Below are 17,974 nucleotides of genomic sequence, written 5' to 3'. Positions count from 1 at the left end.
AAATGGGACTTGGAAAATTTGATTAATTCGTAAAGATAACTATAATTTTGAAAATATTATTTGTTTCGTGTTATTCAAATGTTTTAAGTTTCATTTATGAAAAGAAATGGAATTTATTTTTACAATGTCTTCTGAGATAAATTTTACGTTTACCACTTTTACCGACTTCTGTGATTTAGTTGGATATATAGTAGTTCCTTAAATCATCGTGTTCAAACAAATAGATCGCTCAAAACCATTGATATTTCACGAAGTCGATACGGAATGTGTCATATGATAAGACATTAACATACATCAGTATAGTGCAGAAAAGTTTTATTCAAAACAATTCATATTTGTTACAATATTAAACATTACGTATACACGGGTAAAATGCTTCGGTGATATTTATTCCAAGCTTTACTTGCCCACAAGGGATCCCAAGAGTTTTGGATTTAGTGCTTCAGCGTCCTAAAAAGGCACGTTTTATTTTAATTAAAATCTAAATTATATCTATTTATTTTAATCATAATCTAAACGTTATTAATGTAATATTACCGCATTTGCTAAGGGATCAGCCATAGCTACCGCAAAAGCGAAACAAATAAATGCAATCGATATTGATGTACTGATCAAGAACATTGTGGCTCCCATGTTTAAGTTTTCCTTTCTACACTGCATTATTTATACTCGCATACGATCGTCAAAATAATCAAAGTCAAGATTTACTTCTTCACGCGAACGAAATGTACGATAATGAACAAGATAATACAACACGAGACATCTAACTTAATCAATTTAAATTACCCGTAAATTGTTTGTTGTACGAAGCAATTACTATTGTTCTTCGTGTCTTGGTCTATTATCAACAGATAAAATATACTAATATTTGGGTAGAAATGGTAAGCGTTACCTCGAAACTCGTAGAGATGACTAACGATGTCGTCATCGTCGCGCATAAATTTCTATCGTTTTAAACGGTCGTGAGTAATATTTTCCTCTTATCGGTAGAACAATGTACGGTTTATAGTTTGCAGAAAAACGTTAAACGCGAAATGACAACGATACGAGTTCATAGGAAAGTGTTGCGTGTTATCGATCGATGTCTCAAGGATTTTCCATAGTTCCGTAGTAAAAAAGATTTCTAATTTCCGCGTCGTTCGATTCTACTTTTACCATTACTAGACTATTACTAAAAGTATTAGAGGTTTCACGATTTAATTGGTGTAAATATCGTTGAAATTTAAAGCACAATATCGTGTCGATATCATTGTATCGAGCGTGTTTCAAAATTCGATTTTACAAGTACTAACTCAAATCGATACACTGTCCGAGCGTCAGATGACGCCTGTATTCTTGTCGCGTGTACGAGTTACATCAATTTAGCAGAGTACGGTATCTATTTCGAACATTATTGATTCATTTCGTACGTTTCATGATGCAACGCAACAAACGAACAACGTAATAAAACCAACGTATGCCTCGAAAGTAGCAGGCGGATAGCTTTTCAAGGTTGCGAATCAAGATGTGATAAAACGGTCAATTAACTATTGGAATCGGTAAAATTTCTTTGACATATTTTTACAGTTTCGTCCATCGAGTATAAATTTATTATCTAAATTGTCGTTTAATCCTCGTTAAATTTAAGTAAATAAAAGTAGATTTCATTCCAGGAATTGTCTCAAACCCGAGTCTCTTTATCTTTACAATAACGGTATCAACGGATTAACGATTTCTTTCGTTCGAAACGAGTTCAAATACAACGTACACGAATTGGACGAATTTTATTCGCAAATAGAACAAACAAACGAACAACTTTTTCAATTCGAGCCGCGTTTAGACGTAACGTGTACCTGGTCGATTTGTTGACATCGTTATCGTAAAGATAAAATGAAAAACGTAAAAATAAAAATGTTCGGAATCGATTCATATTTGCCGTCGTTGTTCGTAAGATCGGATTACGTCCATCTCGAGAGTAACGGGATAAATGGTGGGGACGGGTGATTAGAATTTATGCGAGAACAACTCTATCGAAATTTAAGTCGAGCTCACTCGAGGGTTCGGAAGGTCACTTGTATGGATCGATGAGTTTCGGTTTGCTCGGGGTTTGTTGACGAGGAAGGGAGGATTATTAGCGAGCCAGGTAGTCCGTCTCGCGTCGAGTCTTCGTCTTTGTGGGTAACGCTTCTCCACACGAACGCGATGTTCATCGTGGAACGCCTGCAGTTCGAGAACGCAACCGAAGGATGTCGATACGAGCGGCAAATCGTCTCTGAGAGCGTCACGTGGGAGGCGAAACGAAATCCCTAGGATATTCGTGTGGTAAACGTGACGAATCGCACGAGCGGTGCGCGTTTGAGTCAAGATGTCGAGCGAAGAGGAACCGAGGACGACATGGGAGACCAAGGAAACCACCGAGGAGGATCTGCGAATCTTTGAAACTCTGTCTATATCGTCGCCTCGAAAGGTCTCTTCCGTCCGCGACAGGCGAGATTTATCACAGGGATTGAACCCGCACCCGCTTATCGCACCAGACATTTTCCACCGTACACCGCGTTTACGTGCACTCCTTCGCGCGTTTGCGCATCAACCTCTGCGTCGGGAGGGTCACGTGCACACTCCTTCCTATCGCACAGAGCTTCTCGATAATTCTTTCGCATCAGCGCGTCCTCTAACGTTTCGCTTACTCGTTACGCGGGTTTCTCTTTCGGTAAGGATTCGTGGGAACTGCGCGTGCGCGTAGCTCGAGCCGCGTCGAACGTAATTCGCGTCTCTCTCGAGTGAAACACGTATCGAGAGTTTCTTTTTCTGGAAGTTCGCTTCTACGTCGAGCGAGGTCCTTACGGACGAGATAAGCTAGGAGAGAAACCTACGGAAGGGGTTATTCTTTTTTATTTCCCCTTTCTTTCGGAAACTCGATTCTCCGTAGACACGAGGTCCATACGAACGAGAAAAGTGACGGGAGAAACATACGAAATCGGCAACCGTTTCGTTCGTTTCCGTTTCCTTATTTTTTCTTTCTATTCCGTTTCGTTTCCACCGAACGAATTCGCCGCGTTGGGTTAGCGTCCCTTTCCCTTTCGCGCATCGTTGCACGTGCCCCGCTCTAGACGTCGTATTCGCGTGAATGGGTAAACGTATTGACTCGCGCGCGAACCAAGGGCTCGGTTGCCATAGCGTTGCACAGAATCGATTCCACCTGTCGCCGCGTAACTTTATCGGCGGCTCTCGTCGGCCATCCTTCGTCGTTCTCAACCACTCTTGGGAACTAATTATTTTAATTCGACCGAGAACTCATCGATACCGACGCACACGCGCGCGGTAAATTCCCGAATCGACGCGCGACAATTCTCGTCACCATCGTGACGGTCGTTGAATTGGAAACGCGTGTATTTGGCTGCGGATCCCCGTGCAACGGAAATGGTCGATACATCGTATAAAATTCAATATTTCGTTCCACGCTGAGAATTCGAATTTTCCATTGGTATCGAATAAAATGTTCGACACACCCGGGCTTCGGGTATTCCCCGAAACACGGTACCGACTCTTTGCACGTTACTACGCCGCTTACGAGACGAGGCTAGTTTTACGGTTACGAACCGTAATGTGTTCCGTTCGGTGGATACGAACACCGTGACCTACAATTGTCCGAGATCGACAAGTACGATTAGCGTATTTTGGTCCAGGTCACGCGGTACGAGTCTCGCTCGTTGTTGAGACCTAGTGGGTTACATTGTTATCGGTCGGACGAGTATATTTCCTTCCACGACTCGTATTCCGATTAAAAACGTTCGCAAGGAAGAATATTCGACTAGGAATGCACTCGATTATTTCGATTAACCGTAATGAACGATTACACATCGAGACAAGATGGACGCGTTCGTAGAATCGGCCTCGTCTCGTCGTCATACGGAGCGGGTGAAAGTTATCGGTATCTATTACAAGACGATCGGTCGGTCGCTTACGCGTTTTTATCGAAACAACGACCTAGATGCTCGTTTATCGCGCGATCGTTTATCGGTTGCACGAAATAACGAAATTTTAATCACCGTTTGCGTTAAAAACGAGCTCACCGTGGATAGACGCGGGACACGATCGGTGGATCGTCGTTCGCGATACGATTTACTTATTTTTTTGATTTCGACCGGATCGAAGAGGCCAGAAGGCAAGGTGGTTGCGTACGATATGCTCGGGCGGGCGCAGGATGAATTTCGAATCACGAAACGGTGGAATAAAATCCGTCGGAGCCGGGTCGCGAGGTCTCCCTGGCTTTAACGGTTCGATTCTAGTCACGTAATCCACTGTCGCGGACAGACGAAACTAGTCGGTCTTGCGCGTTTCTTGCGAGTGCTCGCACGCGCGATTAGCCTGGAAATTACCCTCGACTCCGTGGTTCGGGATCCAGCGTCGAAAAGGTTCGTCGCACGAAACCGAGAATAAGAAATAGGTGTTCTCCGTCGCGGTTAGGATCGTTCGGTGAGCTTTCAATTTCCGCGGGAAGATCCTGTCGTTCTTTCCGTCGTTACGTTCCTTCTGCGAAATCGAAGAAATTTTAATCACGCGGTCACGCTCTAAGTGGACGATCTTTCGCTTCGATTGTCCAAGAATTCGCTGTGTCGTTTTCAAGTATCCGCGAAATAGTGCCATCTCCTCGGCGATCATGTTCTCCCGATACCAAAGTCACAAAATCGGCGAAAAATTCTAGCAAAAGTTCAGAATTTCGTTTAAAATTCCCGCCAAGTTTCAACCCGTGGAAATTCTTGGAAATGACGTCATTTCCAAGAATTTTGGGAGAGTAGTGCCACCTCCTCGGCGATTATGTTCTCCTGATACCAAAGTAACGAAATCGGCGAGAAAGTTTAGCAAAAGTTCAGAAATCCAGTTGAAATTCCCGCAAAATTTCAATTCGCGATAATTCTTGGAAGTGACGTCATTTCCAAGAATCGGCAGAATAGTGCCACCTCCTCGCACATCATGTTCTCCTGATACCAAAGTTCCAAAATCGGCGACAAATTTTAACAAAAGTTCAGAAATCCACTTAAAATTCCCGCCAACTGTCGGTTCGTGGAAATTCCTGGAAATGACGTCATTTCCAAGAATCGGTGAAATAGTGCCACCTCCGCGCACATCGTGTTCTCCTGATACCAAAACTCCAAAAACCAGAAATTCTCGAAAATTTTTGCCCGATTTTCAGACTTTGGTATCAGGAGAACACGATAGCAGAGGAGGTATTCGTATCGTGCCACTTCTAGGAATTGACGTCATTTCTTAGAATTTTCGGAATTTCCTGGAACTGACGTCATTTCCAAGAATTTCGCGCATTACTATGGTTGAACGTAGTTTCGAAGAAATCCCGTAAATTCTCAGAAATGACGTCGTTTCCAAGAAATCCCGTAAGTTCTCGGAAATGACGTCACTTCCAAGAAATCCAGACGATTCTCAGAGTTGACGTCAGTTCCAGAAAATCCCGACAGTTCTAGGAAATTACGTTCGACCCTATTGGCGCGAGAAATTTTTGGAAATGACGTCATTTCGTGGAATCTACGGAATGCGAATACCTCCTCGGCGATCGTGCTCTCCCGATACCAGAGTCTGAAAATCGGGAAAATTGTTTTTAGAAAATTTACAATTCTGAGACTTTGGTATCAGGAAAACATGATCGCAGAGGAGGTGGCACTACTTCCTCGAAATTCTTGGAAATGACGTCATTTCCAAGAAATTCCACGGGTTGAAACTTGGGGGAATTTTAAACAAAATTCTGCACTTTTGCTAGAATTTTTCGCCGATTTTGTGACTTTGGTATCAGGAGAACATGATCGCCGAGGAGGTGGCACGATATCATAGATTCTTAGAAATGACGTCATTTTCAAGAATTTCCACGGGTTGAAACTTGGCGGGAATTTTAAACTCGATTCTGAACTTTTGCTAGAATTTTGTCGCCGATTTTGTTACTTTGGTATCGGGAGAACATGATCGCCGAGGAGGTAGCACGATTTCATAGATTCTTAGAAATGACGTCATTTCCAAGAATTTCCACGGGTTGAAACTTGGCGGGAATTTTAAACTCGATTCTGAACTTTTGCTAGAATTTTGTCGCCGATTTTGTTACTTTGGTATCAGGAGAACATGATCGCCGAGGAGGTGGCACGATTTCATAGATTCTTAGAAATGACGTCATTTCCAAGAATTTCCACGCGTTGAAACTTGGCGAGAATTTTAAACGAAGTTCTGAACTTTTGCTAGAATTTTTCGCCGATTTTGTGACTTTCGTATCGGGAGAACATGATCGCCTAGAAGGCGGCACTGTTCCCCGGAAATTTTAAACGAGTTTTCGTACTTTCGCTAAAATTTTGTCGCCGATTTTGTGACTTTGGTATCGGGAGAGCATTATCGCCGAGTAGGTGGCACTGTTCCGCGTATTCTTGGAAACGGTAAAGGACAGGCTGATCTTGGGGGATGCGAGAGATACAGACCGCCGGATGCGCTAGTTCCTCAGGATGGTCGCCGAGGCGATAACGTGACCGTGTGGCTGCATTTTGTGCAACGTTACTCGTTCCTCGTGTGCACGCGTACTCTCGCTAGCACTCTACGCATACGCACGTATATTTTCACACGGGCGATATCTGAACGAAAACCAGCAGAGAGCGGAGAAAATAAAAGAGAACAAAAATTCATCCGCTTTGAAAGAAAATCGTTCTCCTCGGATCGTTCGGTACCCCCTCGAGACGAATCGAGAATCACGATCGCTCGTAATCCGTCGCTCCAGATTGTCCAGGAAGACGCGATGATCCACGATCTGACGACCACGCTGAGGAGCGAGCTGGCTGCTCTCGAGTACAAACGGGACAGGCTTACGTCCGAGGTAAACGAACGATCGACGCGGCTCCACCGGCGTAATTAATAATCGCGCGGTTTTATCCTCCAGCTCCAGGAGATGAAGAGCCTCGTGAGATCGCGGGATCAGCGGGTCGTCGAGCTCCAGCTGGAGGCCGAGCAGCTCCGCGAGCAAGCCGTCAGACAGAACGCGGTGGTTTCGAGCCTAAAAAAACGTATACAGGTTGCGCCATCTCCTCTGGTCGTTTGTTCCCCTTTACGCGCACGATTCGAGCCCGATTCCCCCCGCGTGGGTTTTGCACGCACGTTAAGATGTCTCGTCCACGATACCAGGAATTGGAGGAACGCGAGAGGAATCTCCACGCGAGCCAAGGAAGAAACGAGATCGCGATGCAGGGCTTGCAGCGGGATCTCAAGTACCACGAGGAGAAGACACGCGAGAACGAGAAGAGGATTCGTCAGCTGGAGCAGAATCTGACCGAGGAGACACAGCAGAGGGAACGCGCGCGTTCGAGTCTTCAGGTTGGCGTTGGGGCCTGGTTCTTGGGCCCCGTGAACGCGGTAATACACGGGTTAACTTTCCGGAGGATTCGTTGCTGTCCTCGACTCGGGGTATCGAGCTCCACGAAAACCGAGCCAGCAGGAGGGGGAAGATACTTTTACGTATCGTGTAACTTTGCATACGTTCGGTTGTATAGAAAATATTTAAATCTTGGGAAAGTTGAACGTGGATTACTGGGATTTCTCTAGCTCTTCGTCGGCAATGGACGATGGAGAATGATCGTTCGATTGTGTCCGAGATGGGGCTTCTCTGTGACGAGCAACACGTTCAGGACCCATAGTTGTTGCAAAGGTTCATTCGTATCCGTTCTAACTCGACGATGTTCCATCGAAGGAGTTCGCGCGGAAATTGGCCCACGCGTTGAACCTCGAGTACAGCGAGACCGTTCACCCCAGCCCCGAGATCGTGATCCACAAAGTCGAGGAGCTGGTGCAAGAGGCGAATCGTTTACGAACAAGGAGCACGAACGTCGAGGCTCAACTGGCCCAAGTCGAGGTGGACTTCAGAAGCTGTCGAGATGCTCTGGACCGTTCTGTCGCGGAGAGGGAACTCCTTCAGCGACAAATGTCCGCGCAATCGATCGACCTGGACCGTTTGAGACAGGTAGCAACTGACCCAGGGATTCCTTTCGGGCGCAACTCGAGTCGTCAGAGGTCATCCTAAGAGGAGAATCGCGTTACACGAAACAGGGAATATTTATTTATCCGCGATATTAAATATTGTACCGATCTCCACCGTAAGTAAATTATCTCGATCGTAAATGAACGATCGTAAATAATAAATATCGTACCGATTCTATTCTTCGAGACGCAAACGTACCCTCGCAAGGTGTCGACAGTCGATATCTCGGTTACCGTCGATCCGATCGAAAATCCGCACGGAACGAAAAAGATCGAGAAAGGAATTTCCGCTAACTTTTGTTCCGTGCGTTGTCGCCGTAAAGGCAACCGTAACTCGGATACCGTCGATTTTATACCCAGCTCTCTCCACGATCTCGTGACAAAATACGAGGAGAGTCGTAGCGATTTTGAATCGAGCTCTCTCGATCCGACAGGACAAGGAGTGCCTCGAGATGCAGTACAGGGTCACGGAGAGGGAGTCGAACGACCTGAGGGACAAGCTGGTGAACGCCAATCGAAGTATAACCAACGCGACCGGGAACATATCGAATCAGGAGGCGCTGATCTGCCAGTTACGAGGTGAACCCGTTGCACCTGTACCTCTGGTAGCTTGGATTTTTCTATCGATCTTCTTTTGGTTTCGCAGACGACCTGAAGCACCGAGAGGAGAAGACGCAGCGGGTGCAGAACGAGTCGCGACACTTCCTCGAGTCTTTAGCGATACTCGTCGGTGGTCCGAACAGATACGTCGAGTCGCAGGAGAACGCCATCAAGGACCGTATCAGAGAGATCTTGGCCGAATGCAAGGATCAGGCTATTGTATCGTTCGTTTCGATCGCAGCGCGCGCGCGCGAGAACCCGATGGTTTCGAAAAATCGTTTTTTTCTTTTTTTCTCTTCCCCTCTCGACCGTAGAATATTCAAAATCTCCGGGAGAAGGCGAACGCGGCGACGGAGTCGTCGAATCGACAAAGCGAGTTGATCGAGACCACCGTGTCGAAGATGAGGAGTCTCGAGGACGAACGAGCGAATCTGGAGAGCAAGGTACGCAAGATGGAGGCCGAGTTGACCGGTTGCGAGCTGTCCAAGGAGTCGTTGCGCCGGGAAAAGCAGACGGTAAAATCCCTGTGAAACGAATTTGCGGTTTAAATAGTCACGAGTTTGATAAAATCCTGACGAAACCCATCTAGAGTCTAAGTAGTCACGAGCTTGATGAAATCAGGCCCGAAGCCTGAACAGTGCATTTCTTTTCTCCAGTTCGCGACATTCCTGGACAGATTGGGAAAAGCGATGCAGATGGACGAGATCTCCGAGGAGATGGGCCTGGATCTTCAAACGGAATCGCTGCTGGTGCGAGCCGAGCAATTGGCTCGTTTAGAGACCGACAAGCTGGTGGACAAGGTAACTAGCCCGTTCCTTGTTTCCGTCATCGGTTACGCTAACGTCTCGTTTGTTCTTGCGCTCCCTTCCCGCAAATCTCGCGCTTTCTCGCAGTACTTGTACCACGAGTACACCACCTTACCGAGGATTCGACGCGAGCGGTCCTTCCACGAGCTTTCTTCTATGAAAGAAGTAAGCCTTCGGCGCCAGTAGACGATCGTAGCTGCTCGTTGCATTTGCTGATGCGGAGATCGTCAGTTGCCAAGGGACTCCAACGGCAGGGGGAGACTAGGCTCCGCCCACTTCCTACCAGCGATCCCTGCGAGTTGCCGAGCGCGCGCATAGGCGTAGAATCTCCGGGTTGGCGGGAAACGAACGAAACCGATGAAACGAAAATTTGTTCGATTCGAGGTGGAACGATCGATTCATTGGCAACTTACGATCTCTGCGCAGTAGCTTTCGCTTCGTCGCCCTCTGTCTGCCCGAAAACAGAGTGCTGCGCACGACTGACGATATATCCCGCGAAAAGTGCCGCACTTAGAGTTTGCGGGGCCTCGTTACACCTATTCTGGTGTAATTAAAAAGTTTTCAGGTGTTGGTCTCTATATTTCTCCAGGAAGCTACGTCTCACGTTCCAATTAAAATTTCCCACGAGAAAAATATCGGTACAATTACGTATATTTATTTTCGACGAAAGGGAAAAGTAACCGACAAGTGTCCCGTTGGCTCGATGCCAAGGGTGATAGGTAACTTCGAAACGTGGTCTTCGTAACTTGTACCGTTCTACGACTCGTCGATTCGATTATATCGTCGCGTACGAACGAAAAGTCGATTCGAATCAATTTCCTACCCGTCTCCGGATCACGTATACGCGACAGCGGCCGTCGAAGCGTTAATTAGACACGCTGGTCGCCGAGGACCGACGGACAAGCGTTTCTTTATTTTTCTCTCGTTCAGACCTCGGTGGTGTATCAACTGCAACGTCGCGTGAGGACCCTACGGGAGCAATTGCAACGCAGGGACCTTCACCTGGACCTCCTGCGCAGAAAACTGTCCCTCCAGGAGGACAGCGTCAGGATGAAGTCGTTGTTGCAGACCGAAAGGGACGAGGCGAATCTTCGGTACGTATCGAGTCTCATGGTCTCTGCACGAGCGCTCCGATGAATCCGATTTTTATGAAACGGGACATCTTCAAGGTCGAAGAAACTGTCGAAGCAGATCGATCGACTGCAGATTCAACTATCCGAGGAGAAATCGCGCAATCGCGAACTCGGCGCGCAACTGACCGAAGCCGCGGATTACAAGGGGCGTAGAGTTTTTGGTTTCGTTCGATAACGCTCGATACGCGAGATCCACGGATCTCGAAACTGTTTCCGTTATAAAGAGGATTCTTTCCCCGAAAACAGATCGCCGCGTTGGAGCGGAGCCGGAAGATCGAGGAGCTTCAGAAGCGTTTGGTCGAGAGCGAGATGCTGAGGACCCGATGCAACAGAAAACTGGCCACGTTGAAGGAACAGATGAGAAGCACTACGGAGACCGCCGAGCAAGAGAGATCCATTAACGATCATTCGTTGCAGTTACTTAGGAGCGAGCTGGCCCAGCTCAAACAGAATCTTGCCGAGATCACCAAAAGGGAGTCCCAAGTACGACGAACCACGGTCACGGTAGAACGTTCGACTCGAAGACCTGGCCAGAACTGTTTCAAAACGTGGTCGATCTTTGAACTGTCGCAACTTTGTTAAAATTCAACCGATGTCGACGAAAGAGAAATATTCTAAAGCTCGGACCTTCTACTTTCCCAACGTGCGACGCGACGCACCGTACAAATCGATATCGCTTCTTTGCAACGCGTAAACGATTATTAACCAGCGAAAAACTCTTTCAGAGAACGGTTAACGGAGCGTGAAAAGATCTTCGTTTTCGACAAACCGTAACGTTTCTACCAGCGGATAGATAAAGAGTAAATATTCGTAGATCCTTTTTTCGTACGATTTCTACGACTGGAGATAGATCGGAGACGATTTTGAATTTCGTCGGATGATATTTTTGGCAGGTTTTCGGTGTAAATACACCGTTGCGCGATGTCCCGTCGTTCCACCGGTCTTTGATACCCGCGTTAAAGACGCGCGTATTTCAGTTACCCGCTCGCGTTCCGCGACAATGCCCCTCGAGAGAGCCAGAGGCCAACGGGCTCGTTAATTCATTGAAACAATCCCGATGATTCGCGCCGACACCCGATCGCGTAATAGCGCTCGCTACGGCGCGCTGGTTCGTCGAACGATTTCCAATCTTTTTTTCTTTCTCCTACTCTTTCTTTTCTCTTCGTCCGTGAACCGGGTTCGCGATACGATCTCGTTCGCTCGTGGAATCGCGAATCGTTTCCCTCGACCATAAATCGTCCACGACACCGTTTAACCCTCGAATCGTCTCGATTAATAGTGCAACGAATACGTTCGAAACCGTACGAAGAAGTTTTTATTTATTCGCGCGGGAAAACCCGTTTGGCACGGAAGACAAATATCAATCGAAAGCGAGAACCGCGGAAAGTCGAGAGACACGCCGCAGTCGGTTCGTCGTCGATGAAAATTCTCGATTCGAACGATCGAAACGGTACTAACGAGTTCTGCGGTCCCATTTCGGGGATGATTTCTTCCGTGAAATTTTCATCTCTAACGATATTATTATCTAACGATCGAGAAGAGAAATCAATCGACGTACGGGGTATGAACGATGTTACAGAACTACGCGTATCGAGAATATTATTATTAGCCAATGATTGAAAAGAAATATTAACGAACGTACCGAGTATGAACGATATCCATCGCGATATGGAATACAATTGATTTATCTTGTTCGTTGGTTCGTTTACCCACACGGAGAGATTTTCGAGAATTCGAGACGAATAGGCGTACCGATTCACGCGTTAAGGAAATCGGGACGGGTCACTGTGCTCGAGGAACGTTCTCGTTAACGATCGTTCGATCAACTCGCGGTGACCGATCGCTTGTTTCGCGCGCGAAAATGAATTGAACGCGCGGGGAAAAAGCGAGTCGCGCGGCCGGAGCGTGCGCGACGAGCGACGATACACGGTTGACACAACTGGCAAATCGTTAATTTCCTGTTCCAGCTGCAAAGCTTCCGTGTCTCCGTGGTGAAATTATTGTCGGAGCCAATCTGCACGCCCGATTACGAGATCGTCTCGCGGCTGCAGAAAATGGTGGCGGCGCATCGCGATTTCACGATGCTCTCGCGCAGATACGACGAGCCATTGGAGACCAGTCCCTCGAGATGTACCAGGTAACCTCGCAGCCCCAGGCCCCGTGTAGTTGCACGCTCGTAGCTAGACACCGGTTCCACCGTTGCAAGTGACAACGCGTTCCGCACGACCGAACGGTCATCTGTCCGGTCAGTTGGAACTGGCGATATCGCGATTAAAATATTCTTCCGAATCGAGGATTTTTCGACACACGGGTATACACGGAGTAGTTTCGTGATAAAATCTCGTTAGAAAATGTACAATTCCGTTGAAGAAAACGGTGACGAGCTTCCTACGATCTCCGCGCATAGAAAGTACTTTGGATTCTGGTAGTTTGCCTCTCGAGACCCGTGGGTCGGTTTAAATGGGTCACTCTCTCGTACACGCGACTACACACCGATCGCTTCGCGGATGAACAATATCTCGTAACGACGGTGTTGTTCGCGATATTAATATTTGTAATATCATCAACGCGCGATAAATCGTGTTAACGATGATCGATCGAGATCGCGTTTCGACCGGTTTCTCATCGGACCTGATCGACGCTTTGGCGAAATATCATTGCGAGGAGCGACGATGAAGTTTGCAAATTTTATCGGTGAACGGATAAGATAACGGGCGAGTCTCGAATCGGTGGTAGTTTTAAACATGTGTTCGTTGATACCGTACTCTCGTTTTTCAGCGTGCATCCGGTTCATCCGCCCAGGTCACCGGGATCGCGATGCACCCGGTACGAGGACAGTGGCTTCGCGGATCCACCGGATCTGCGCGACATCGAGGAGGACTACAACAAACGACCGATCAGAAGCAGCCTGCTTCCGTGACATCGACCACGGTTCAACTTCTAAACACGCGAATTCCACGAGTCGCGATTCGCGCAACGATCCCCTCACCGATCGATCATTCGAAGAAAGAACTCGCGAATACGTATTCACCGGGTCTGTCGAGATCGTCCCGCGGTTGTATCGAAGATTCGAGAAAGAGGATCGGTAGTCGACAATTATTCGTATTTTACACAGGAGTTTACAAACGCTACTCGTCAGTGAGTTTGGAACGCGCTACTTGTTCGTTTCCCGGAATATTCGATTCTAGGAACACTTCGTTCGAACGTCCGGTGATAATCGGTTGCGATAGATGTTGCACACTATCGATGAAACACCGATGTTTCGTACTTGTACGTGGCAGAGATAACGCGACACGGTGGGAAAAATACACAAGAATGTTCCCGGTTGGAAAAACGGCGCGTTGTTTCGAGTACCGTTTCACAATTTAGGATCGAGCCCGTTCTTCCTTTTGCACGCGGTGCTCGTCGTGTCTCGAAGCCCCGCTTCCGGCGGCACAGTTCCAATTTGCATGGCCTCCGTTCGATTAAAAGCAGCGGCAAATGGATGGCCGTAACGGTACACGTTCGTACGCTGATCGATATTCACGATCGTTGCACGCGCTATATCTTAATTGCTCGTCGGCTGTGAGAAAACCTTGGCGTCGACGATGCTTCGAGAGGAACCGGAACCGTGAAACTTCGTTACCGATTCGATTTCGCGACGATCGAGGGTCAAACACGGGGCCGAAACCCGTACTCGTTCGATTTACGATACTCTGGTAAGATGAATAAATTTATCCGAAATTTGTACTCGTGGTTTCTCCTTCTAGGAAGACATTATTTACGTAATTCGAGTATTCGACGTTTCCAATGGACGTTACGTATCGACGATTATTCATTTTATCGTTGAAATCTTACATATCCGATCGATTCGAGAGCAATATTATTTTCTTCGTTGGCTTTTGTCCGAACGAAAGAATAATCGGAGATTAAAGGATCTTACGATCGATGAACGCACAGTTATAATTCTTTTATTATGCGCTGACGCATAGATGTCAGCTGTGTTATCGTGTCGGACATCGGATACGCATAGTTGAAGATACGCGGAGTTTCAAGAAATGCATCGACGGAGGAACAATTTCTATCGGGAATAGAAATCACGAACAGCCCGATGGTTCTGTACACTTTGAAATTAGCACATTCTCCGCTGCGTCACGCCTCATCTTCGAAAGACAATTGAATTTCGTGCGAATGAATCGTTGGGTTGTGTAAATAAATCGTAGCTATTACAACCACGGGACTCTAGTTGACTTTTCGAAGTCTCGAGTGTTCTTACTTTCAGCATACCTGCTACCAATCTCGTTGTTCCCTCACGAACTGCCGTACTGCCAACTTTACTTCTACCCCACTTTCGCCACTCGTTCGTACCAACTTTCAGTTACTTATTCTACAATAATCTATGCACAAACGCTACCTACAATTCACGATGTTTATTTCGTCACCTCTGACCGATACGCCCTCCACTTGTTCTTTAGTTTTCTTTCGGTAAAGATAACCATAAGTTTGGCAATCCTTCCTCCGTTTTCAAATTGTGCACTGGTCACCGAGGGGGACCGTTCACGGGATTTACAGGAACGGTTGTGTCTTTTCTCGAGGTTCCGAACGCGTTGAAAAAGGTTCGAGCTAATAGCGCGTAGAGAGGTCGGTGAGTCTCTGCAGGGAACGGATGTCTCGAGAGTGAATTTTCCTCGTAGACTTTCGAAACGAATGTATTCTCGTTCGACGGACTCGACGAGAACGTAACGGTGCCATCGTTCCGGTTCCTTCGATTCGTTTCGCGGGTCCTTTCGTTTTTTTTTTTTTTTTTTTTTTCGTTTTTCCTTCGAGAACGAAACGTTCGGTAAGAGTTACGGAGTTCGTTTCCCCGTGTTGCAGCGATCGCGTTGTTCCCGTTTCACTCGTCGGGGGCCGGGTCTCGGTTTTTGCCCGATATCACCGACGATTTTGGACGGATCGTTGCGCGATCGTGGTTCTTACATCATAAGCGTGCGCACGCGGCTTCGAGTACGTAGAACGTAGGCGGTAGTATCGGTACGGAGTGGAACAACCGCATTCCAGGATGCAGACGGCAGAACGAGCCCGAAGAAGCGGGGTGGACGAGGGGGGGGCGAGGGGATGCCCGGCCAGGTACGCGAATCCCTTCGTGCCTCGGAGCGTCGTAACGTCGCGGCGCCACACTGGTCTGGAAAACGGCGTTGCGTGGCCAAAATTCAAATCGTCCTTATTTCCATTCCTTTCGACACAGATTTATCTTCCACGACGCAATACGATCGGTACGCGGTGAATCGTCCAACGAAAAATTAGAACCACCGTTCCCACCGACCAAACAAATATCGTATTTTACTCGTCGTAGTTCCAAAACTTTCTCGCGTATTTATCTCCCCTGCGAAATTTACGATCACGTTACATTTGCACACCGAGTACAGACGCGTGTACTTCGACGTGAAATTGTTCCTGGAATTGTCACGTTCGCGTTAAAGGAACATTTTTTTCCAACGTCTCGCCTCGAAGAATTTACATTTTGGTAGTTTCCCGGGATCACCGCGAGGGGCGCCGGGGTGTCTTCGTAATCACCGCGACCTCTACCGGTCGAAAACGGGCTGGTTGTTCGTGGCTGGAAGCGACGTTACGCGCCTTTTAGCGAACACGATCGAAGAAGAATGGCCTCGCGTGCTCGCGAAACATCACCGGGACACGTTCGTGCTACTTTCGTCGTTCGGTTGGCCTAGCGGTAGGTGGTAGCCAAATTGCTCCGAAATAAAGTCCCCTTTGTGAATCAGTTTCAAAGGAAACGAACGTAACTTCTCAATTTTGCGCGGTGTTCGTCTCTTAACGCGCAGGGAACATTCTTTCCTCGACGGTGCATCGAAAGACCGTTTCGAAATGGTTCCGTTTCCCGAGGGGAGACCAACGACAATTTAACCGAAAATGACGATATTTGAAAATAGCGCAAAAGGGATAAAGATTCGTTTACCTACCGTTCGACAATTACATCGTTTTCTTATTGAACGGAGCGTTTACTCGAATCGGTTATCACTTCGGCTGAAACTTACTCGAAACGCTGGTGGAGACACTTTCTTTTTTTAAGATCGGTAAATTCCCTTGTTACCAAGACACAAGACTTTGCGCATTAGTTTCTCGACTTTTATACGTTAGACGTCACAGAGACGCGATTCGGGCCCGGTTTTCGTTTTCCAATTCGACGAGAAAAAGTTCCCGGCCCGTGCGTCCGAGGAAGAGTTTGAGAAACACTGCGGTCGAACGAGTAAGAACCGTAAGTAACCATCGGGTTCTTTCGGTCGAAGCGCGAACCTCGGATCGTGTTTGAATACAGCGCGTTCCAAGGTACACTTGCAAGCTGAATATCGATACCTCGCCGATTTTAACGCAATTTGCGTACAACGATTCCGACCTTGGATGACCAAAAGCTATGTGAGAGACAAACGTAAAGTTTGGAAGAACCCGGTCAGGTGTACTCGAAGGGTAAAACGTTCCAACTATAGTAGCAAAGTAATTTTTAGAGGTATTCGCGATGTGTACTTTCATTGTTTCTACGACGAATTTTGCCCAAATTCCTCCGCTTGATCGAGAGACTCCACTAACCGAGTACATCTAAGCGGGTCTGTCAAACTTTGTACTTACATCTTACACAACTGATCACCTGCTACGATTCCGCTTACGCATGTTGCTCCGTGAGCTGTGGAAATTTCATTAAAATCTTGGATGCTTGGATTCCCCGTGGAGAGAACCCCGGGTAGGTGTAGTGTTCGCGCGGATAAAAAACGGTGCTTCGAACGCGAATCATCGAACCGTTTGGCACGGTTACGGGGGTTCGGGTCGTTGGAAACCCGAGGTTTTGGGTTTCCGTCGTCTCCGTGGAGCGCGCGATAAGGTTCGTCGACGACCGGCCGTTGGTCGACCAAGAAAGTACTGTACCGGTTCGAAGAGAGGGAGAAAACGGAAAGAGAAAAACGGTGGGTACGAGGATCGTAGCCCGAGGGCTAGTGGGACCGCGTGCGGGGTGGGGCGGGGTGGGGTGGGGTGGTGGGGGGCACGAGGGGCCTGCAGGGAGATGGTCGGAAGTCGAAACAAGGATAAAACGATCGAGTCTGGTCTGGTCCGGGCCTCGCTGGAAATAGAAGCAAAACGTCGACGCAGAGGGCTGGGGTTGGAGCGGGGAGGGACGTATGTCACGAACAAGGAGGAAAGGAAGAGTGGAAGAAAGAAAGGGGAAGCGAAAGAGGGACCGAACGACCGAGGAGTGCTCGCTCGCGTCGAAATAAGGTTCAGGTTTTACGCGCGTCTCTCGCGCGAACGGAAGATGCGCCTTTTGCGGCGGCGTTCATCGGCGACGGAAAAAGACGCGACTGGGATCGGATCTTGTTAGCCCTGAACTTGGCCAGCAGGCTACCTCTCCTCGTCCGTGACGATCGCGAACGCAAACCCGTCGTCTTTGGCCTT

At 47.7% G+C, this 17,974-nt stretch overlaps 1 protein-coding gene and 1 long non-coding RNA gene across 6 annotated transcripts; one reads left to right on the top strand and one right to left on the bottom strand.

Annotated features, from left to right (window-relative positions):
* Window positions 1-300: 300 nt before the first annotated feature.
* On the bottom strand, window positions 301-2,765 carry LOC143150163 (uncharacterized). The gene is made up of 2 exons (XR_012992970.1): window positions 538-2,765; window positions 301-450 (listed from the first exon to the last, which is right to left on the bottom strand). It is a non-coding gene; the product is annotated as an uncharacterized LOC143150163 (long non-coding RNA).
* Window positions 1,963-17,518, top strand: LOC143150162 (coiled-coil domain-containing protein 170). 5 transcript variants are annotated; one of them, XM_076318225.1, is made up of 15 exons: window positions 1,963-2,446; window positions 6,746-6,841; window positions 6,905-7,036; window positions 7,147-7,335; window positions 7,709-7,978; window positions 8,430-8,574; window positions 8,642-8,814; window positions 8,910-9,110; window positions 9,252-9,395; window positions 9,489-9,566; window positions 10,332-10,495; window positions 10,571-10,679; window positions 10,781-11,017; window positions 12,502-12,671; window positions 13,313-17,518. In XM_076318225.1, the coding sequence occupies exons 1-15, from the start codon at window positions 2,345-2,347 to the stop codon at window positions 13,452-13,454; spliced, it is 2,352 nt and encodes a 783-aa protein (XP_076174340.1). In that variant the 5' UTR covers window positions 1,963-2,344; the 3' UTR covers window positions 13,455-17,518. The 5 variants fall into 5 exon arrangements, with proteins under 5 accessions (XP_076174340.1, XP_076174339.1, XP_076174341.1 ...); XM_076318224.1 differs by having other exon boundaries at window positions 8,430-8,819; XM_076318227.1 differs by lacking the exon at window positions 1,963-2,446 and adding an exon at window positions 2,755-4,394 and having other exon boundaries at window positions 8,430-8,819.
* The last annotated feature ends 456 nt before the right edge of the window (window positions 17,519-17,974 follow it).

This window comes from Ptiloglossa arizonensis, chromosome 8, assembly GCF_051014685.1.
Source record: "Ptiloglossa arizonensis isolate GNS036 chromosome 8, iyPtiAriz1_principal, whole genome shotgun sequence".
NCBI classification, from domain to species: domain Eukaryota; kingdom Metazoa; phylum Arthropoda; class Insecta; order Hymenoptera; family Colletidae; genus Ptiloglossa; species Ptiloglossa arizonensis.
This window is presented reverse-complemented; position numbering and strand designations above follow the sequence as displayed.

Excerpts from the sequence above, each read along its gene's own strand:
- LOC143150162 (XM_076318224.1), top strand. The coding sequence starts at position 2,345 with ATGTCGAGCGAAGAGGAACCGAGGACGACATGGGAGACCAAGGAAACC. Across the intron at positions 6,842-6,904 it reads GGGACAGGCTTACGTCCGAG|CTCCAGGAGATGAAGAGCCT; the intron begins GTAAACGAACGA and ends TTTATCCTCCAG. Across the intron at positions 10,496-10,570 it reads AGGGACGAGGCGAATCTTCG|GTCGAAGAAACTGTCGAAGC; the intron begins GTACGTATCGAG and ends GACATCTTCAAG.